The following is a 23,029-nucleotide window of genomic DNA, read 5'->3' as shown; positions in this document are numbered from 1 at the left end:
TAAACACAGTCTCACTTTCTGCACATAGCGTGTCCATAGTCAAATTAGAGTTTCAAAGAAATCTCAGTCATACTTTAAAATGAACTCCTTCCCAATGGGCTCATGCTCCTTTTTGTTCACTTTCTGCAAACATCTTAAAACTCTATTGTTACTACTCTTTTATTTAATTTCTATTTGTATTATGGTAGTTAGGGGCCTATTACGTACTCATAGTAAAAGACAACCCCAGCCTCCAAACAGTTTACAATCGAAATAGAGAAGAGAAGGGCTACAAAAATGACCATGGAAGAGCTTCCATATGAGAAGAGATTAAAAACACTGGGACTGTTCAGATTAGAAAAGAGATGACTAAGGGGAAATATGATAAAGGTCTATAAAATCATGAATGATGTGGAGAAAGTAAATAAGGAAGTGTTTTTTACCCCTTCACATTACACAAGAACCAGGGGTCACCCAATGAAATTAATAAGCAGCAGATTTAAAACAAACAAAAAGGAAGTACTTCTTCACATAATGCTCAATCAACCCATGGAGCTCGTTGCCAGGGGATGTTGTGAAGGACACACCTATAATTGGGTTCACAACAGAATTAGATAGCCATTGATGGACCTATCGTCCATAAACTTATTAGCCAAGATGGTCAGGGATGCAACCCCATGCTCTGGGTGTTCCTAGTCCTCTGACTGCCAGATTCTGGGACTAGATGACACGGATGGATCACTCAATAATTGCCCCGTTCTGTCCATTCCCTCTGAAGCATCTGGCATTGTCCAGTGTCAGAAGACAGGATACCGGGCTAGATGGACCATGGTCTGACCCAGTATGATCATTCTTATGTTCTTATGAGCATAGTAGTCATTCCCCAAATGATGTTTCATAGCCAAACAGCAAATCAGTAAAACCAGAATTTTGCATAGACATGCTGATAGACCTTTAACAAAGCAGCCCAAATAATTCAAAACAAGAGCTCTTTTGGCTCATTATATTATACAGTTTCTCTTTTGCTATATCGCCCATAGTAATCTCATCTGTATCTCATTCATCATTCTTTTCTACAGAGGTACAGTTATTTTAAAGCCTAGATAAAATTCAGCATACCTGAATATAAAGATCCACTAGCTCATTCTGCCTCAAAATATAATAGATCTTTCCTGCCTGAAGCCAGGCATATGCCTCTCTCTCTTTCTTCTGAAGATCTATAAATATTCCAAGGCTTCTTTTGGTATATTCCAGAGCTGATCTGTAAGCCCTAGGAAAAAGTAGAAAGAAAGTAAATCCTAATAACTGAGTGCATATGTAGAATTTTGTGATGCATATCATCCTTGTGTAATAAAAAGTGGGTTTACTATTTTCTGTCAGATTTCAAAATTCCTTCTTTTCATGGTATAATATTTCCCAGATGTTTTTGGTAAATAACCAGCTTCTCACATTTTTCACCTCTTCGAGTTTCGTTTTGTTTGATTCCTTCATCTCTCTGCTTTGTTAAATTCCCAGTATAATAAAGTAATATTTTAGGATAGTTTCTTCCAGATATGTTCTTTCTTGTGAACAGTATCAGAGACAGATTGAAATAACCTCTCCTTGGCCCTGAATCTGCTGCCATGATGGTTAGTTCCTACAGTCCTTGCCCTAGAGCATTAGGGTGCATTATGGGAGGAGGGATAGCTCAGTGGTCTGAACATTGGCCTGCTAAACCCAGGATTGTGAGTTCAATCCTTGAGGGGGCCACTTAGGGATCTGGGGCAAAAATCAGTACTTGGTCCTGCTAGTGAAGGCAGGGGGCTGGACTCGATGACTTTTCGGGGTCCCTTCCAGTTCTATGAGATAGGTATATCTCCATATTAAAAAAAAAAACAAGTTATTATTTTCTTTCCAGACTGGTGCATTGAATCACAAAAAATAAACCTGTTTTCACTATATCACCTTGAGCTGTAATCTAAGCAAGGTTAGGCCTGATCAGTACCCGTGTGAGAGACCTCTGAAGAAAACCCAGATGCTTCTTAAGCTGATGTTACTAACTCAGTAGATGGCGCTCTTCCCTTGGAGTCAGTGCTAGGACACTGCTCTTGAAAGAGATGTCTTTCTGATGAGATAACCTAGATTCTGATCACTTGTGCTCATAAATATCAACATAACACTTTTCACTAGATGTGTAAGCCCTACTGATCTGTCTCAGGAATTCACCTGAGAATATTCTCAAATCACAGAAGCAGTCAACCAGTCATCCTGACCACATTCCCAATATATCCTTTCCCCTGAACATACAGCATAAGCATATCAAATAACATATTAAGAACGACACCATATTACAATGAATCCTTAACACAAACTATTTCAAACCTCAGATATTAGCAATGCTTTAACAATACGTACCTTGCTAATGAAATGATTTTCCAAGGAGTATAAAGACATGCCATAAACGGCATAGGGCTCCAATCCTGCAATCAGACCCACAGGGCAGATCCTTGTCTTGTGAACTCAGTGGGACTCTGCACAGGTACAAGGATCGTCTGGCATGGATTCAATTGCAGGATCAGGGCCAAGCTGGTTTGAGTCCACAGCCATTGGTGCAGACCACTTCCAGGATTTAGACTCCATTTCAGCCAAAGTATTTCATATCTGGTATCCCATACCTTAGCAACAAGGATGACTCCACTTCCTTGGTAGCTAAAAAAATACAAGCCTGATTTTCAAAAAAGTAGCCATAGGTTGGAAGGGTATTAAAAAAACAAACAAACAAAACCACCCACAAGAACTAGCGTGACCCTTCAAAGCTCTCTCTTCATAATAGCAAAATGTTTTCTGTAGAAGACAAATACACACTTTTTACTACTTCCTAGGGCTCCAATTATCCACAAACCTTCAGAATGCGGTTCCTAATATTGATGACTTTACAATTTAACATCACAGACTAGGGGTTGAGTAAAGGCCAAGAATCATAATTCAGTAATCTGCCAAATTCACATATGGGCCTATCAAGGCTGAATCCCCACTCTGTCACTCTAAAAATTAATACTTGCCACTCCAGGCTTCTATTAAACTCTCAAGGTTACAGCTTTTCTCTGACCTTGGCTTGGTAAACGCTGCCACCACCCAAATGCAAAAACCCTTTGGACCCAGGAAGGACACTTGGGAATTCCTCCCTTTTGGGTACCCTCAAGCCCTTTCACCCCCCCTCCGGGGAAGAGCTGAGAAAGAAAACAAAGGAAATTAGCTGTGGCCACCAGCTAATTAAACAACACATGCACAAACCTCTTAGGAGACCAAAAGTCCAATCCTGTTCTTAAAAAAAGGTAAATTTTATTAAAAACAAAAAGAAAGAAAATACATCTGGAACGTAGGCTTTTGCTAGATTTTAAAAGAGAAATTCCAAAAATTAAGCAACCAAAATAGCTTTCTTGGGGTTCAGCTTAAAGGTTACAAGCAAACAAAAGCATCTGGGGTTAGCACAGAGGAGATCCACAAACCTTAAAAAATAAACAGAAATTAACCTGATCGCATCTAGCTAAACATTCTGATCTACTTACACCTTTGAGTTGTTAAAAGTAGTTCTAGATATGATCTGATGATTTTCATATCTGGTTCAAACTTTACACAGCATTCCTGCCTCCCCGTCTCTTCAGCCCGGAGAGCAACAATCAAAGGGAAAGTTTCTTTCCCATGTTAAAAAGTTATAGCCTTCCCACTGGCTCTTTTGGTCAGGTGCCCACTCCTTTTCTTTTACCTGTGGGCTTGTTAACCCTTTACAGGTAAAGCAAGTAGAGAACAGCTACCAAGAGGAATTTTACAGCTAACTGGCCGGCTGGGTGGTTATCAAAGGGAACTACTCCCCCCCTCTTCATTTATCACAGGGCCATTTGGGACTAAGGATCCCAGGTGACATGAAATCCACGTATTAAAACACACACAAAACAATCAGCCTCTTCAATTGGTTAAAATCCAACTAACCTATGGATTTTAACTGTCTCCTTATTCTACTCCAACTCCTCCTAAGGGTTTGCCCAGAGTTTACTATCATTAAGCATCACACAGCAGTTAATAATGACATATTCTCAAAATCAGCCACTTGAACTTCAGCCCCTATAGTTAATTAAAATAGCTCTGCTTGACCACTGTGAATCAGACCTGGACTGAGGCTAATCTTCTGTAAAGCATATCAAGTCCTCAAGTAATTGCATTATTGAATTTATCAACAACAGTCTTAAAAATTCAGGTATGTATAAGGTTGAGCTGAGTCCAATACAGCGGCTTTGAGAATATATCCCCAAAACTTGAAAAACCCTCTTGACCAAGCTTGGTTTAAAGCATTCTAGAGTCTCAAATAAATAACCCCCACTTAATCTGAGATGAAATAGCCCTAATCAGAGGAATCAAAATGGATGGGAAAAAACATCCAGACAATGCATCCAGCACAGATCTCAAAATCACTGAACAATTGCTCAGCAAGCGACACATGCACAGCCTCTCTCTTCCTCCCAGCCCCTGGGTAAGACACTTTTAATTATTATAGCTGTAGATTGACTCTTGCAGTCAGCTCCTTTGTTTTTTCTTTAGTTAAACCAAATGAATATTACTCCTGGGGGAATTCTGCGCCACCGCCCAATGCAGAATTTTGCAGAAATTAACATTGTGCACAGAGAATTTCCTTTCACCCACAGAAATGGGCTGCAATGCTGCTAGCCACCACGAGGGGTCACTGGACTCGGCAGAGCCCAGCTTGCATATAGAAGACACTTCTGAGGGGAGGGAGAGGGAACTAGATCAATGGTTTTCAAACTGTGGGTCACAACCCAGTACTGGGTTGCGGAATGTAAGGCACTGGGTCACGGCGGCTCTGGTCAGCACCACCTACTGGGCAGTTAAAAGTCCCATCGGTGGTGCTGCCTGGCTAAGGCAGGCTAGTTCCTACCTGTTCTGACACCTGAGCTGTGCCCCAGAAGTGGCCAGCAGCAGGTCTGGCTCCTAGGTGCCCGAGGTAAGCCCGCACCCCAATCCCCTGCCCCAGCCCTGAGCCCCCCAAACCCAGAGCCCCTTCCTGCACCCCAAGCCCCTCATCCCAGCCCCACCCTGGAGCCTGCACCCCCAGCCCAGAGCCCTGACCCCCTCCCGCACCCCAACCCCCTGACCCAGCCCAGAGCCCCCTCCCACACCCTGAACCCCTCATTCCTGGCCCCACCCCACAGCCTTCACCCCAACCCTCCGCCCCAGACCTGAGCCCCTCCCACACCCCAAACCCCTCATCTCCAGCTCTGTTGGATGGCAGGCATCTACAATTTTCTTCAACTGGGTCACCAGAAAAAAAGTTTGAAAACCACTGAGTTAGAGGATTCCTGGCAGCTGCAGTTCCCAGCATGCCCTGAGGGAAGGAGAGGGTGGCACTCAGGAAACTCCATGCAAGCCAGGGACCAAGCATCAGGGTATTTCTCCCTCTGGATCCTTGGGCTCAGGGCGGGGGGGGGGGGAGGAGGAGGAGGATGGGTGTTTGGGCAAGGGGGAACCTTGCAGCTGGGCTTTGTGGGGGAGGGTGTATTGGTTGGGGGAGCCCCCACAGATGAGCTCTGGTGGGGAGAGGGTTGTGGGTGTCTGGCCCCCTGGCTGGGCTCTGGGCGGGGAAGGGGGCAGAGAAACAGGAACTGGGTTGTCATAGGGGTTTCTTTAACTCTCTACTCCTGGGGAAATTTGTGTGTGTGTCCATATTGTTACAGACATACTTGCTGATTGGTATTTTGAAATAAATTACCAAAATAATTGACACTGGCATGATTATGTAGTGTTATTTTAACAAATAAAATTTGCAGAATTTTAAAATATTGTGCACTGAATTTTTAATATTTTGGTGCAGAATTTTTTTTTTTTTTTTGGCACAGACTGTTCCCAGGAGAAGAACGAGAAGCTCCTAGAAATGAAAGCTAGATGGCAGTGGCCAAAACCTGACACTATGCAAGTGTCCACACATTTTATCTATTCGTGTCAGTTCTGACCAGCCATGCCTTCTAGGAATTGAGGCTTTCCTTGGTACGGACAGCTAACTGCACTATGTTTTGCTGTGGTTTTATGATGTGGGCCCTTCACATATACTCAGGACCAAGTACAGTTGGCCAGGTGCTGTGGAGATACAGAGGTAGGTGGGGAGAGGAATCAGTCTGCAGAGGCCACAGAGCAGCCATGTTGACACTCTGCAGTGGTTATTTTTTCCCAGTGACTGATGTGGAGCACTTACATGGCCTCTCTCTCAGGGAGAGAATGGGAGGATCCTCACAGACACAGATCCTTAGCTCAGCTCCTGGCTTGCCCACAGTCACCTCTCTCCCGGCTCCTCTATGCTACTACCTAGGGGATATATGTGTAAGAGGACTGTCCTTTGCCAGGGCTGCATGCCTCACTTGGATCCAGCCTCCCACACTTGCGCAGTGGAACTATGCTGCTCAAAGGCCATCAACTCCACAGAGACGGGGACAGGATTTGCCCCTAAATAAAATAGTTTTTCTAGGTGTCCTCTTGCAATTAGGCTAGTAACATTACACTCATTTCACTGGGGATGCAGGCCTGATGCAAACCCAGGAAGTGTAATAACCCACTCTATCGGTGGCATCTGATTTCAAGTCTCAGGTAACTGGGGCACGAGAATCACTAATGCAGACAATAAAGTGAGGAGTTTGATCCTGATGTCCTGTGGTCAACACCCAGGGTGATGTACTCTGAACAAAGAAGCACCAAGCACAGCTGCATCTAAAAAGTATTTGAATCACTTCTGACTGGCAGTATGGAACTTTGCAGGTGTCCCCAGTATACAAGTAAAACCACAGACAGGCAGAGTATTATAACAGAAGGATAGATAACTTTTGTTAACATCGGTCACAGCAGGGACACCAATAGGGCAAATTTTCAGAAGAGTTCAGCTTGTGGAGGGCTGCTGAGGATGGCCCCAACTGTGAGTGCTGAGCACTGGAAAATCTGGCCTGGAGTTCATTTGAAAATCTGCACCAATTAAACTCTCAGCTGTGAAGGCAGACTCTGCAATTCCAAGCTAAGGCATATTGGCAGAACAGTGTGGGAGAAGACTGTACTGCCATTGTTGCCAATACCCTGCCTGCTGACCTTACCCTCCAGAGCTAAATCTTTTCATGAGTACAAAACAAAACAAAAACAGCCGTTTAAATAGACCTCACCTTTCTGTGCCTAAAGAGAGATACAACTGACTGATGGTTTCCAAAATTTGTCCCTCCAAAACTTTGTCTGACATTTTCCTAGCCAAGGACAGTTGATATTCATTGTAAATGACACACTGAGCTTCATCTGGAACAACTGTAGTGTAGAATTGACACAGCAACTGAACAGCTTGGAGCTGACCTGGGAAAACAGATTAGGAAATAGAAATGAATACTCAACATGAATCTTTATTTTAAACAAAAATGAAATGAGGCTTAAGTGAACTCACTCCCGTTGTAATCTGGAATTGCTGGAACATTGTCAGACATAATATCTTTTTCAGACATTGCCCTGTACCATGGCAGATGTACACTCCACTGCCACATCCCCCCTCTGCCTTAACTAGTGAAGACTGGAGATGACCTCATGCTTTGTGTCTGGAATAAAAGGTGCTAAAAGCATTGTTCTTTCTGCATCTCCTGCCTGCCGGTCAATGAAGCGTCATTCAGAAAGACCAACAGTGTAGCTGTTCTTGCCACCAGGTGGATCAAGTAAGTGAAAAACTTTCCTTAATTTTTACAATTTAAAATTAAAATTGATGTCCTCCACGTTTACTACACAGTTCATTTCCACTCCAGATACTGCTGGGCACACAGGCATTTTTCATTTCCTTTTATTTTTGAACTAGTTTCTTTCTGTCAAGATTTTCATTTTCTACATAATTTCTGACAACCCTAAAAAGTATTCAAAGAGCAAGGACTTTGCCTCAGTTACTTCTCTTTGCCAAATAGCATGTGATCATATCATTAAAGATGGTCTCATGATGCATACACACAAAGGGACCTGAATTGAAGTAACCTCTGAGATCTTAATTCTGGCATTTCTGAATGCCTGACTTTGCAACCTATCAATTGAAGGTATGATCTTCATTACCATAGCATCTGAGCTCCTTGCAATCTTTAATGTCTTTATCGTCACAACACCCCTGTGAGGTAGGGTATTATGATCATGGCCTACAAACAGAGAAGTTAGATAAAAACATATAGTACTCTGTTTTATTTCTTAATCTCCAGAACTTTAACACACAAGAACTAAAAAACAGAGAGAGAAAGCACAGTTCCATATGTAGACGGACACAACTCACCCCACCTTGCTCTAGGCTGGCTCTCTGCAGACTGATAGCTGAAAGACACAGATTACATGCTTTCCTATAGAGACCCCTAGCCTGCAAGCAAGACTAGAAAAACTTCTGAGATTTAAAGTGATATCTTATCATTTTAACACAGTTTTCAATATGTCACATAGGGAAATACTATTTCCCACTATTTTTCCCCATTTCACAGTTGGCAAACTGAGACACAGAGAGGCTAAGTGACTTCTCCAGGGTCACACAGGAAGTCTGTGACAGGGCAGGGAAGTGAAATCATATCTTCTGAGTAGGTCTAGTGCCCAACAACTGGACCATTCTCCCTTTCTCCTCTCCTCTTTCACATGCATGCTTTCAGTGTAAACACAGGATTTCTGGGTTTTGAGTCACTCATATAACTGTCACATCAACGGAAAATAAAAAATATTGCTTAAGCTGGAATGTAATAGATAGCAAACATTCCCAAACTCCCAGGGTACAGTAAAATGTATTTGAAAAACAAATGTACTTACTTTCCAAATGATTTGTTTCCATTGCCACCAATAATGCCCATTCATAATAAAATTGTCCTCTTTTCTTATGAGTTCCATTAGCATAATAACGTCCCAGTTGGAGGAGGACTTGAGTAAAATTGTGACCACAATCCAAGCTTGGAAGTCCAGAGAATAGCTTTACTGCTTTGACATAGTAGTGCTCTGCCAAAAAATTGGCTGCTAAATGCAGGCAGAGAGTTCCAAAATTAGCCAGAACTACAGCATGATTGTGTACCATATCAGCCTCTTCTGAAATGTGCAGAGCTTTGTAGTAACTCACAGCAGCTTGTTTTGTGTTGTTGGTTCGTTTCAAAGCAATGGCAGTTATATTATAAATAACACCTAACTGCTGAGGACTACTCAATGAAGAGTCTATTATGGTATTTAAAATGGTCAAAGCTACAGTATTTTGCCTGTGAAGAATATATAACCAAGCAAGTGAAATTAAATGGTTAATAGTTTCTCCAGCATGGGCAGAAGTATTGAAGTGCAGTACTTTCTCCATATAAACAATGGCTTCTCCATGCAGTCTGTGATGACTGTACAGTTCCGATAAGCTAAGATAAATTGTGCTGCACAGTTTTTGCTGCTCATTGATAAATGCTGAGGAAAGTGCCTGTCTGAGATAAGGTGCAATTTGGGATGGGAGCATTTGCCCAGCTTTCCTCAGCCTATGGAGTTTGGGAGCATTTTTGGTGACTAAATCAATGCTTCTCAAAGAGTCCATTAGAGTATATGATCCCTGGGAAGAAGCGACCTTTATGCAACTTAGCACAATGTGTGGCAAGCATTTTTGACTGTAGGACTCACCTAGTTTAAAATAGCAGTCAGCTGACAGCGAGCTCTTCTGTAAATCCAAGTCATTATTCAAAAGCTGCAGCCTTTCTAGGAATGGTAGTGCCTCTTCATATTGTTTAAGTTTTGTGTAATGTTTTGCCAATAGGAAGCATGCTCTGGCTTCTGCATGCTTGCTCTGACTCAGTATTGTCCTCTTTAAAGCGTACCTTAGTATGTCGGACTCCATGTCAGTGCTACAGATGTAGTTGGGAATTCCCATGAGCAGGGAAGTAACCTTGTCAAAAATATGAGCACATTTTTCTTTGTTCTTCTGTTTCAAGTAGATGACTGTTAGATTTGTATAAAGAGCAACTACAAGATACAGGTCACTAAAACCTCCTCTTATAGCTCCTAAGGCTTCTTCAAAATAAACGCGAGCTTGGGAAAATTTAAGCTTTCTAATACTCAGTCTACCCAAGAGAAAGCATAGCCTTGTTAGGGCCCAAGGCAGATTTGCTTTCTTTGCTGCCTCCCTTGCCAGTCCAAAATAGTCAACCAGTTCTTCTTCACCAGTGTAGCCATAAAATGTGGTGTTAAGAAACCGGAAGGAGAAGTCATACAGGTTTTTGAAGTGCACCTCATACTCTTTACTGTTTAAGAACAACAATAATGACTCAAAGACCCCAGACCCTTGATCTTCTTTATCTTGTTGTATGCAGAAACGTGGCTCTTCAGCCAAGGCACAGGTCTGCTGATTTGAAGAGCTAGGAAAATCGTTTCCTTGACTAGATGTCCCTTTCAACTGGAGCTGGAAATCTTTACATTTCATAAGGGATTCTTTTACCATCTCCCTCATTCTATTGGAGTCTGTATTAGATGAGGGATGTGGCATTTCTGCAATTCAAAAGCAAGTTAGAGATCCAACTAAATACATGAATATAGACAGATTTATGGGGCAGGAAATTCAAGCAAAATTAATCGACAGACAGTGGTGTAAAGAAAACATAAATAGAACTTTCATTTTCCCTTGAGAAGACTTTTAATGTTTATACTCTTCCATTGAAAATTTTGACTTTAAAAAAAAAAAAAAAAAATTCCCCTCCAAGTTTTGGTTGCTAAAAACTGCCACAAATTGAAATAAATTTCAGGCAAAAACTTTCTCTCAAAATAAAATAAAATAAAATAAACTTAAATCAGTTTGGGCTTTTTGTTTGTTTGTTTTCTGAAATAAATATATAACGTTCAAGAAAAATTTAGTTGAAAACCCAATTTTTCACCTAAAAAAATTAATAGAAATTTTATGACCCTAGGTCATAAAAAGCCATCCTATTAACTGTAATGATATTGTGTTATCTCTTTGTTTCTCTGAGCATAGGAGTATGCTGGGAAGATTAAAGATGTAGCAGGCCTATAGCCTCAATGATGAGCCTTTTTCAGTTAATGAAAAATGAGTCTAGAATGAGTCAGATCTGTGCTGTGTTTGGTGCAATCGCAAATAAGAAGCAAATCCTGCTTCCTTCCACCCTCCAGCAATGGAACTAGCTCCGGGGGATTGGGAGAGGGAGCAATGTGCAGAATTTGGTAGGCCACTCAGGATATGCAAGTCCCCTGGTCAGAGGAGATCCCAGCTTTGCAAGGACTCCCCTGCATGGTGCATACAGAGGAGTTTGGAAAGGGGCTAAAGGATGCTATAAATAAGTCCTTCTGTCACACATCTCACCTCCTGGAAGGTGCTCTAGGGCCACAGAAGCCTATTACTGCCATCATGACCTCCAACCTAGGGGAAAGTTTCCTCTCCCAGTCTATGGGCCAGATCCTCAGCTGGTGTAAATTGACTTTAATGGAGCTACACCAATTGATGACTGGTCCTTCTCAGTCTAGGTTCTCCTACTGCTGCCATCACTGTGACATCTGAATGCCTTATACATTTATTAAAGGGAACAGAAGAAGTTATCGATACCTCTCTCCTTCCCAATTCTCTGAAGGCTTCTTTCCCCACATTTTGTAGATCTCACTAGTTCTCAGCCCAGGTAGTTGGGGCTAGCACGGGGGAGAGGAATTGCCCATAGACTTTGTCAATTAGGAAAAGAACAATTGAGTATCAATAAGAGTTTATGGGGGCTGCACATTTAGAAAGTTCTGTGAACTCCCACAGAATTCCATCCCCAAAACTATCCAGCAGGATTCTCATTTTATATTTAGAATGTAAGCTTGTAAGAGCAGTAACCATCTCATTGTTATGTGTGTGTTCAGTGCTTAGCACAACTGAACCCTGATCCAAGACGTAGGACCCAGATGCAACAGCAATACAAATAATATTAAATGACAACAAAACATCATCAGGAAAACGCTCATGAGAGGATCACACCCTAAGAGCATGAAAGTGTTTGTAGCAGATTCTGAACACTTCGTGGGTGTCACATAACACATTCTGCCTTCCTAGCCAGAGAAATTCACAGCAGGACTGCATGACAAGGGAAAAGGGAGGTCTGAAAAGGAGTATATAACAACAAAAGTATATAACACAAAACCTTTCTGTGAACCGACACAGAAGAGGGGGGGAAAAAATCATACCAAACAGAAACAACAATTTTAAAATATGAAAACCTATTAATTTTCCTACATTAAGATCAGAAACAAAGACCTAAGATGATCAAAAATAATATAAAATATATTATACATTTTACCTTGTTCTTGAGGGTTCTGAAATTCTAATTCTTCTAATCTGTCTAAAAGAAAATGAAAATAGCACCAGTAATTATACCCTGTCTTTTCTCCAGCAGGACTATTTAATCCTTTCTACGTACAGTATTTCAGGTGTGTTATGGATGTTAAAAAGAATGGATCATTGATATAAACTTGTAAAAATTAACAAAAAGCTTAGTTCACTGGTGAGCTACTCCTATGCTTATGATTCACTTCTTCTACACTATTACAATCATTCATGTTCATGGCACAACATGTAATATTTAAGAGTAACTGTACCTCTGCCTGAACATATGGCAGTGTACAGCTATAAAAGTAAAACTGACTGGAGTTAAAGCAGGTTGCTGTTGCATTACACAATATCTAAACTAATCTATTGGTAATATTAGAATATATTTTTGGTATCTATGACTGGACAGTGTAAAAATATAAAGCTCTCCCCTAGAATGCAGTATAACCCAAAAAACACTATGTTATAGCATTAGCACATTATAACCCATATATTTTCTAACAGCCATATTCATAATCCAGATTTAAATGCTATGTGTGTTTAACAGAGCACATCTAAAGAAGAGCTAAGAATGGTCATATTATGTAGAACAGACCATCAAATCTTCCACAAAGGATTTCTAATCAATTGCAAACAACCTCCATAACTGGTATTGGTATCTGGTTCCTTAACAAGTTCTGGCTTATATCAATTCCTGTAGGATAATTTGTTTGATTGCATATTCTTCTATTGATGTTTCTGATGAAATTCAGTTACTCACATTATAATGAACGACTTCATTGTCCTTCACATGCTAAATGCAACATAAAGCTGCTAAGAGTGAAGGAAATGGCTGAAAGTCTAAAATATAGACTCATGGAGCTATCATGTTAAAGCAGGTTTGAAACTTTTTTATTTTAGAAGCCATTTAGAATGACATGTTGAGCTAATTAATGGTTTTATACTGGTACTTGCAGTATTTGCTTTGTTGTGTATCCCTTATGATTCTTTTGTGCATAAATGCACAAATATTGTGTGTGTGTGTGTGTGTGTGTGTGTGTGTGTGTGTGTGTGTGTGTGTGTGTGTGTGTGTGTGTGTGTGTCTAAAAAACTATATACCATGGTCATGGATTCTGTAATAACAACAGTGTCAGAGAGACTGCAGGAGCTCCACACTACCCAAACCAGGTCCTGCTGCTGAAGGCTCTGTGGAGACCAGGAACAGCAGGCTGCTATTGAAGAAGAGCCTCCAGATCACGGTCAGGGAGAACCCCTCCTTCCCCTCCACCCTACGAGTCCATAAACAGGCCCTGTTTTGACTTTGGAAGGACAGAGGCTGAGGTGCGAAGTGACCCAGGGAGCAGACTTGATGGCGTCCGCCCCCAGGCTGTATATCCGACCTGCCAGTCACAGGGCCCCAGTGGAGCAGGGAGAGCCTGGGTTCCCCTACTACCAGCTCCACAGACTCCCACCACTGGATAATACCACTGGACTCCGATGCAACAAGCCTCCCCCTCCCCCAACACACTATAAGACATGTTCTCATGGCTCTTCTGTGAAACTTCTCCAATTTATCAACCTCCTTTCAGAACTGGACACAGTATTCAAGCAGTGGTTGCACCAGTGACAAATGCAGAGGTAAAATAACCTCTACTCCTACTGGAGATTCCCCTGTTTATGTATCTGAGGATTGCATTAGCCCTTTTGGCCACCGCATTGCACCGGGAGGTCATGTTCAGCCACTTATCCACCACCACCTCCAAATCTTTTCCAAAGTCATTGCTTCCCAGGATAGAGTCCCCCATCTTGTCAGTATGGCCTACAATTTTTGTTCCTAGCAAAGTGGGAGGAGAATGGCCCCCTATTGTTTCTATCTGTGTATGGAAAAGTGAGAGGGCTTCTATAATAATAATGACTTTACATCAAAAATGCCAGTGCTATGAGAAAGAGAATGTTATTTCTTTGAACTGACAGATTATAGCTATTTTTCTACACTTTGAAAGCTCATTCAAGCATAGAGGTGTGTGTTTGCATTAGTATTCGACCTTAACTGAGAACAATACAATACAGTATTTGGCTGTATGCATTGCATCTTTTATAATGCAGCATCCTATAACATTTTAAAGCTGCAAGATCGATTTAACTGTGAAACCGTTTCTTGGGGGCATGTTGGAGCCACATTGTTTGAGTCACTCAAAAGTGCACAAAAAAGAATGGGTGAATACCCTGCAGTGACAGTCTTGCGTCAGCAGGAGACTTGTGTAGATGATCTAAAAGGACTTTCCATATGAAATTTCTATGATATAAATGCACCTGCCAATAAAAGTCAAAATGCCTATAAATGGGGAAAATGTCTCACTGAGATATAGAAAGAATCAATACAAATAACTGAGGAGTAATGGGAACTATGCATGCATCCTGAGGAGAGAATCCATCCCTCAAAGAATAGAACCTATCCTTACCTACTCTATACACAGTGCAAACTTCTGTGTTTGATGTTTGCTTCAATAAATGCACCACATCCTCTTCCACAACATTTCTTTCTTTTGCAAAAAAAGTTCTCTCTTCCTCATCAAGAAAATCCAGATTTTGTTGTCTACAAAAGGGAATAGTAAGTTTGAACAACAGCTATTATCACATTTCTTATATCTTATTCCTTTGCATTATTAGTATATTTGGCTTATGCAGCACACAGACATAACATGCACCGTGTCCCCCTTTATTAGCTTGCCCACTAGAGGATATCAGCCTACTACTGCTACCAGCTAAATGACTAACTCTTTTAGTTCAAGTGTCATAGGTCTGAGCTGCAGAGCTGAAGATCCCAGGTTTAAACCCTGCTAACAAACCATCCCAGGTTTATTATAATTTGTGCTTGTTACAGGAAATTATGGAAATCTTTGCATTATCATAGAATCAATTGTTGTGTGTACAAAATTGATATTGGTAACTGTGCATGCAAATGTGTATTGATAATGTCAATTGTGCATGCTGGTAATCCCTTTTCAAGCACATCAAAGCAAGTTTTATCAATATTCCTGTATCATGGTAGCATTTTATTACAACAGTCATTCATTGTGGTAAGATTGCCTGTATCATGATATTGCTTTTCCAGTAATCTTTAAGGGCCAAATTTCCAAATGGGCCTCAAAAGTTGCACCTGCAAGTTTTATAAGCATACTGTTTCCATGTGCAAACCCTCCATACGTTTGAATCAATGAGCTCCACTCAGTTCAAGATGATACAGCCTGCAGTGCCCACAGACTGCACCTCAGAATAGAAGTGTTTGCAATCTATCCTAGGAAAGTTAGGAGTTACCCTCAGGCCACTGCCAGGTTACCAGAGTGGTCCTCGGTTGAGGCTTGGATGCCTCTGTCTAACATGGATCACTGGAGTTACTGAGTGTGGAGACTACTGAAATGGAAAGACCCGTGGCAAGGAAAAAATAGACTGAACCAAGTGGGTACGATGTGCCTTCTGGGACAAAAGGAACTGCTCACATTTGGATCTGGGTTACTAATGGAAGAGAAGCAGCTTATGCTGCAGTTTTCTTTGTTTGTGTTTGTTTATACAAGTGTATGTCACACAATGGAAACTCTCTCCATAAAGAGTTTTACAAACAAAAAGTATATTAAAAGACTTAAAAAACATTTTACTGTGCCCCTTTACATTCATTGTTTAAAATATTATGCACATAGTACTTACTCAGTTCCAGAGGCGTCAGGTTTAACGTGGCTGGTCTTTACAAAACCAATTTGACCCGTCAACATATGCCTTCCAACAAACCACTCCAGGCATTCTACGAAGTAGCCAATTATTTCAATTTTGTCTCCACTCTGGAAGCTAATCTCTTCAGGCACCGCACTTGCAAAACTAATCACTGCTCGAGAAGATCCCGTAGCTGCATAATAAGGTTTTGCAGATACATTAATTTGAGAATATGATAATATGGCTACATAAGCATTTAACATCATGGTGACTCAGCATAATGAGGGAGAATATTATGGCCAAAGACAGTCCTGGCATTGCTGTGAATTGCACTCATGGTGAGGAGAGATTTATTACTTTTTGATGCTTTAAAGCAAGCAATTGTTGCTTAGAGCACTTCAGTATTGTATAAAGTCCTTCAACCCGTATAAAACAGTATTTAAAATGTATTCAAAATTCCACCTGGTTGAAAGGTGAACATAATGGTCATTTACCTACTTTTGTAACAGACTAGCAAAGAAGGGGTGAATAGATTTTGCAATACCCGCTTGTGAGTTTGATAGAAAGAAAATCTCCAGAAGGAGGTTACAGTAAACCCTGTTGAAGCAGGAGCTGGTATGGTCCAAACAACAATGGGGATGGGACTGCAATTTGCAATCTAAATATCCCCACATAGGCAATGCCCAATGTTATATAGATGCATCTAACATCATAAATGTGTATTATTTAGAGTTAAATACAGCATGATGCTGTTTTCTTAGGTCTGGAACAGTGATTGGTTCCTCTGGACACTGTCCTGACCACGACATGTCTGAGGGATGCTAACTGGCCCTGGTGTTAATCAATAGATCAAAAAATTGAAAATTTCATAATTTTAAAAAATCTAGAAAGATGTTAAAAAATTTAATCCCCTCTTTCCTCCATTTTTTGAAAAGCTTGTGAGCTGATTGACATGTTTTTAAGATTTCAAATTTCAAAAACAAACATTAAAATAGAGTCTTTTCTGCTTCCTTCCAATCAATCCAGTAATTACTAGTGCTCTTATTATTCTCAGATATTATCTACAATAAAATCCCTCTAGTATTGGTTTCTAGTTGCCAAAGCTACAGGTCTTTTGGTGACACTGATATTTTGCCTAAGGGCACCAGGATTTGTTCTATAGTAAATAAATGTGAATCCATGCATGTCATACCTGTTAAATAGATCTAGGACTATGTTAGTCTAGAATTATAATGATTGGGATAAGTCAAAGAATGGAAAACAAAATAAACCATAGTTAGAAAATAACTGATCACATGCTACATGGACTGCTGTGGCTGTTTGAGACAAAAATGTGTGTGTGTGTGTGTGTGTGTGTGTGTGTGTGTGTGTGTGTGTGTGTGTGTGTGTGTGTGTGTGTGTGTGGTGCACGCACCTGCGCACGCATGCACATGTGTTCATTATATATAAATGCTTTCAATTTCCAATATTCCTTCTTTTCTTTACAAACTTTAAATGTCAGGCCTATGGAATAGTTTATTAATACATTTCTTTTGACTGTATTATATTATTTATCTACTTGATATAGGTGCCTTGAAATATGAATGAATATTTATGAGAAAAACAATAAAATAAAATTGAAAAAGTCAAGACGATAGACCTTCAGAGTTTAGACACATGCTAGACATCATTGCTAGACATTAATTAGACACATGGCGATTGCCTGTAAAGCACTTCTGGATGAAAAATGCTCAGTAGATATGCCATGCTTAAATATAGTTATAGGCAGAGATTTATGCCAGCCCTCCTATATTACAGCACCATAATTGCTATGGCAATTTTGCTATTCTAGTACAGCTAAATGAGAAGGTGCGAACATTACCAAACCCTGTAAAAATCTAGCTCTGGGAATTTATAGAATGCTGTTTAAATATCTATAAAATGAGATGCAAAAGTTTAGATAGAGTTTCTTACCTATTTTCTTGCTGCATTTAGACTCCATTTTGCTAGCAAAATTAACAGGATCAGAGTATACTTTAAGAAACCATCTAGAGGAAGGAAAAAAGGGCACTGGAATAAGTATCTGAAACACCTCCCTAGAAGGTTTACATAGTGGCAGGGATATTCTAAACTTCTGTTTCTCCAAACTTGTATTCATTTCAGTGCTTATGCCTATACACTTTAAATACATATGACATTTATCAGTGTGGTAACTGAGCACCATAGAATCTGAAGGAGGCTGGAAATATAATGAATGATATTCTGTCCATTTCTTGATTATGCAAACCGTGTCATTGTTGAGCACTCATTACAGGTACAGCTGGCTGGAAGAAGAAAGGGGAGCTGGGGGGGGGTGGGAAGGGGGGGGGGAAATCACAAAATTTTCCACTATTTTTTCCTAATTCTTGGTTGAAATTTTGTTTTGATGCATATTTGATTACCAGCTCTACCTCAAAAAAGGTATTGATGACCACAGCATTAAATTATTCAATATGGCAAGTTAACTACGCAGCAATAGCTGAATTTAGTCATATAATAGAGCTGGGCTAAGACATTCAATGTGAAATTTAACACTTTACGCATTTCCTTGTTTTAAAGTTTGCAGAACTTTAGTAAAAATGCCGTGGCTCATGTACAACTCTTTAGCTCTTTGGGGCAGGGACTGTTGTTTTGTTCTGTATTTGTGCAGTGCCTAGCACAATGCGGCCTAGTCCATGATAAATTAGTAATAGTAATAATAATAATCCCTTTTTTGTCAAAGGGAAAGATAGGCTCAATTATCTGTGAAAGTTTCAACTATATTTTACGAATATATTTCATATTGTGAGTATCAGCTGGGATGGGTTACATGAATGAAGTCAAATGGTATTTGTTTTGCTTTGCTGATTGGTTCAACTAACCCATTCGCTCAGGAGGGTCAGCAGAAGCCATTTTGATTTGCTTTGACTTGTTTTTCTAGATAAAGAGGCTGTATTTTAGGTGTGCTCCTTCAGCCGGTCATAAAAACAAAAAACAAAACACAGCATTTCTGCTTTTCTTCTAGGGGTCAGACCTATTTCCTGGGATTTCTTAGTAACCACTGACACCAACTGATGGTCCCTGTTTCAGCCTCAGATCTCTATGGGCCAGCAGCACCAATAGAGTGGTTCTCTGCTGATCAGTGCTTAATTTGTAATGAAAGAGGTGCCAGGGCTATAAATTGCCAAGCCTAGAGGTGCTGGGACTCAGCATTGGCACAAATTGAGCACCGATGCTGATCCCACTCACCTGAATTTAGGGATTAGTGACCCTGGGCTGATCCCCAAAGAGACTGCAGAAAGGAGCTTGACTGCCACCTGCCAAAGAAGCTGGAGTGAGGTAAAGGGCCAGCAACCCTTCCCGACTAAGATGATGCAAGTGAAAACTATTTTTTTTCCACGTTTTGGTATTTTGAAAGTGAAAAATGCTCATCACTTGGACACCACTCCAGAGCTTTTCAAAACCTATGTCATTTCCATTGCATCCTTAAACATCCAAGTGGATAGCCACCAGAGTCAGACAGAAGGGACGTTGAATTAATATCCAATACAAAACCTAGTAAACCATCTCCCTTAATACTGCACTATGGCATCAGCACTTATTTATCTGACTTGGTGTGGAACTTAAGAAGGAAATGAGTGAGAGACCTGTAAAAAGCAACAGAGGGTCCTGTGGCACCTTTAAGACTAACAGAAGTATTGGGAGCATAAGCTTTCGTGGGTAAGAACCTTCACTTGCATCTGAAGAAGTGAGGTTCTTACCCACGAAAGCTTATGCTCCCAATACTTCTGTTAGTCTTAAAGGTGCCACAGGACTCTCTGTTGCTTTTTACAGATTCAGACTAACACGGCTACCCCTCTGATACTTGAGAGACCTGTGGCACTCCTGAATAAAGAAGGAGGGAACCCTCCAAAGCCAGCTACAAAATGCCTGTATATAAATACACATATTCTTATACATATGAAATAGAAACTGAAGTCAGGTGCCTACTGATGAAAAGGGATCAAAGTCTCTGCAGCAGGTTTAGCCAATAAGGTCAGGTCATCACCCAGCGATCCACCTGAGATGTCTTCAGTAACTCTTCTGTTCTCTTGATAAACTTTCACTTCCATGTCTGCAGCCATTGTCTCTCTTACGAGATTGTCAGGACATAAGACAAAGAAAGTTCCTTAAAAAGAAATAAATATATTTCATATTTTACAGAGATTGAATTGTTTTAATGTCACATGTGGCTTTTAACACAAGCATCTAGAATGACCATTTTAATTGATATTATTCAGAAGACTATTTTTAATCACAATTTTAAACAGATATTTTTAAATTCTAAATGTTTATTAGCCAGAGTGAATTTAATGCAAACTAAAATGAAATTTATACACCTCTACCCCGCTATAACACAACCCGATAGAACACGGGTTCGCATATAGCGCGGTAGCAGCGGGGCTCCGGTGGCACTTTAAAGGTTCCAGGGCTCCGGCTGCTGCAGGGATCCCCAGGGCCCTTTAAATCATCACCGGAGCCCCGCCGCCGCTACCCCGGGGCTGCGGCAGCAGGGCTCGGCTGGCAATTTAAAGGGCCCGGGCTCCCTGCAGCGGCCGGAGCCTGGAGCTCTTTAAATCACCGCCGGAGCCCTGCCACCGCTACCCTGATATAACGGCGTTTCACCTATAACACGGTAGGGATTTTTGGTTCCCCACGACCGCGTTATATTGAGGTAGAGGTGTATGTGCAAAATGTGGAGCAGAGTCAACAACTACTATTAACTGTAGAATTCTTTTAAATTGTAACGTTAGAAGGCATCAAAGGACTTAAGACACACTAGGTTATATAGTGCCCGAGGACCTGATTTTGCAATCCTTGCTAACTCATTGGTGTCAATGATAGTACTCATGTGAATAAGGGTTGCAGAATATGGGTCATATATTTTTAAAGTCAGGAGGTTTTTAACATTCCTAGGTATGTTTATTTATGGGGCTAGTAGAAGAAAAAAAATTTTAAAAAATGTTCTGCAGCTATTTATGCTATTTACTGCTAATACTTCTAAAAAGATTCAAGATTCTTCTAACTTTGTACAATATTATGGTTTTTGTTCCAACTCGCTTTCTGCATACATTCTGATGCAGTTAGCGTCTGATTCAAGCCCAATGAAATCAGTGGAAAGGCTTCCATTGATTTCACTGGAAATGGATTAAACCCCAACATTTCACTCTTATATTTTCAAAAACAAAATTTTTAAGAGGCAATGGGGACTACACTTGTTTGTATATAGTTATCCTTTTTCAAATACAATCTTCCTTACCTTCCTGTATTAAGAGACCTCTGTACATCAAATTTAGAGACTCTTCATTTATACAGACTTCAATTCCAGTTTCTTCTTGTTTATCCTCATTCTCTTCTTGGGAACAGAGCCAGAAAGACTGATCTAGCAACAAATTCTCCATGCAGTGATTTATAAAACCTAGTAAAAAATTAAGGTGGTCTCTTTAATTAAATTAACACAGACTTCTCCAAAAGGCAATAAATGGTGGTTAGCAGTCCAACAATCCAAATTATTGCTTAAAATACAATGTCTAACTGCTGTTGGATTGCAGTGTTGGCAAAATGCACATGCACAACTCTCATTGACATCAAGAAGAATTATGACAGACTCAAGGATATACACATAAGAGACATGAATGGATCGATGCTGATTTATTCATCGTAGTATCTGCTCAGTAGGAGTAGCAGTGAATTTTAAGATTTTCATTTATTTCTACTGCCAACAAATAGCAATTTGCAAATAGCAGCAAATATGTAAGAGATGCATTTAAGAAAAGGCCATGAAGTCCAAATATTGATGGGGGAAATGTCAGTTCTAATCAAAGAGTATTTTGCATAGTCAGCTGCTCAGTGCCTCATGATATGTGCTGTTCACAAAGGTCTTGCCAGCCCATTAGCCAGCAGTGCCTAATCCTCTTGTCTTTCTTCACCTTACTAGACTTTTACTACCACTGCAACAAGTCCTGTCATCAGTTCCCAACTTCTTCCTAACATTTTTCCATCCCTAACTGTGCAGAATTCAAGACTCGAGAACAAATACATTGGTATCAGGATCATGAATAAACCGAGCAAAACTATATGTCTACAAATGAAGTTCTCTAGATGGGAAACCTCATGGGATTTTCTATCCCTGACATATTTCCCTGCAGGATTCTCTCACCACTTACTTAATCCTCCAATATTGGATGCTCAACTTCAGACACCTAAGAGGTGTGGAGCTCCCAAAACTCCAGTTAAAGTCAATGGAAGCTACCTGTGTTCAGCAGCTCTCAGAATCAGGCCTAAGGCCCAGATTTTCAAGGGTCAAAATTTGAGATATCTAGAGCCTGATTCCAGAGGTGCCGAACACCTTTCAGCTGGAATTGGTAGTGGTCAACATCTCTTAAAAATCTGGTTCTAAGTTACTGAACTTAAGCACCCAAATATGTAGGCAACGAAAAAAACATGGACATGTTTGAAAAATTGCCTTTAATTTCCTATATAAAACTTTCCATTGTGTTGTCAGAGATTAATCTGGCAGACCCAAAGAGCTAATCATTTCTATATTCTGAATCTTGTATGCCTTATATCTTAAAACTCTCACTAAATGCAATAGGACATAGAGATGATACCATTTTACAGAGTTAATTGAATTGAAATTGAGTTTAGAACATGGAAGGCATGCAAGGCCTATATTCGAATGTCCGCTTTGGAAGCTAGCTGAATAATTATGCATGCATGTGAACTAGAATATCAGCCCTAGAATCATGCTATGTGACAAGAATTAGTTTTTTCTTGAAGATGCGGCTGTTAATAGGATAATTAAATCTCCTTGGGAAAGGCTGTATTAGGAAGATGGAGGCTTGATCCAGTGATTAGGGTTCTAGTTTGGGACATGGGAGACCAGGGTTCAATTCCTGGTTCTGCTACAGATATCTTGGGTAAGTCATTTCATTTATGGAGATATACCTATCTCATAGAATTGGAAGGGACCCTGAAAGGTCA

At 40.5% G+C, this 23,029-nt stretch overlaps 1 protein-coding gene across 1 annotated transcript in view; it reads right to left on the bottom strand.

The window, feature by feature from the left end:
- SH3TC1 (SH3 domain and tetratricopeptide repeats 1) overlaps positions 1-23,029 on the bottom strand; it is a 43,833-nt gene that overhangs the window by 4,981 nt on the left and 15,823 nt on the right. The window contains exons 5-13 of the mRNA XM_065405420.1: positions 21,306-21,464; positions 19,997-20,174; positions 17,963-18,036; positions 16,007-16,202; positions 14,764-14,897; positions 12,294-12,335; positions 8,809-10,500; positions 7,170-7,350; positions 1,099-1,249 (exon numbers count right to left, since the gene is read on the bottom strand). Coding sequence (XP_065261492.1) covers positions 1,099-1,249; positions 7,170-7,350; positions 8,809-10,500; positions 12,294-12,335; positions 14,764-14,897; positions 16,007-16,202; positions 17,963-18,036; positions 19,997-20,174; positions 21,306-21,464 — 2,807 coding nt within the window. The remainder of the gene's footprint in view (positions 1-1,098; positions 1,250-7,169; positions 7,351-8,808; positions 10,501-12,293; positions 12,336-14,763; positions 14,898-16,006; positions 16,203-17,962; positions 18,037-19,996; positions 20,175-21,305; positions 21,465-23,029) is intronic.

Source organism: Emys orbicularis, chromosome 5 (genome assembly GCF_028017835.1).
Source record: "Emys orbicularis isolate rEmyOrb1 chromosome 5, rEmyOrb1.hap1, whole genome shotgun sequence".
Taxonomy (NCBI): domain Eukaryota; kingdom Metazoa; phylum Chordata; order Testudines; family Emydidae; genus Emys; species Emys orbicularis.
This window is presented reverse-complemented; position numbering and strand designations above follow the sequence as displayed.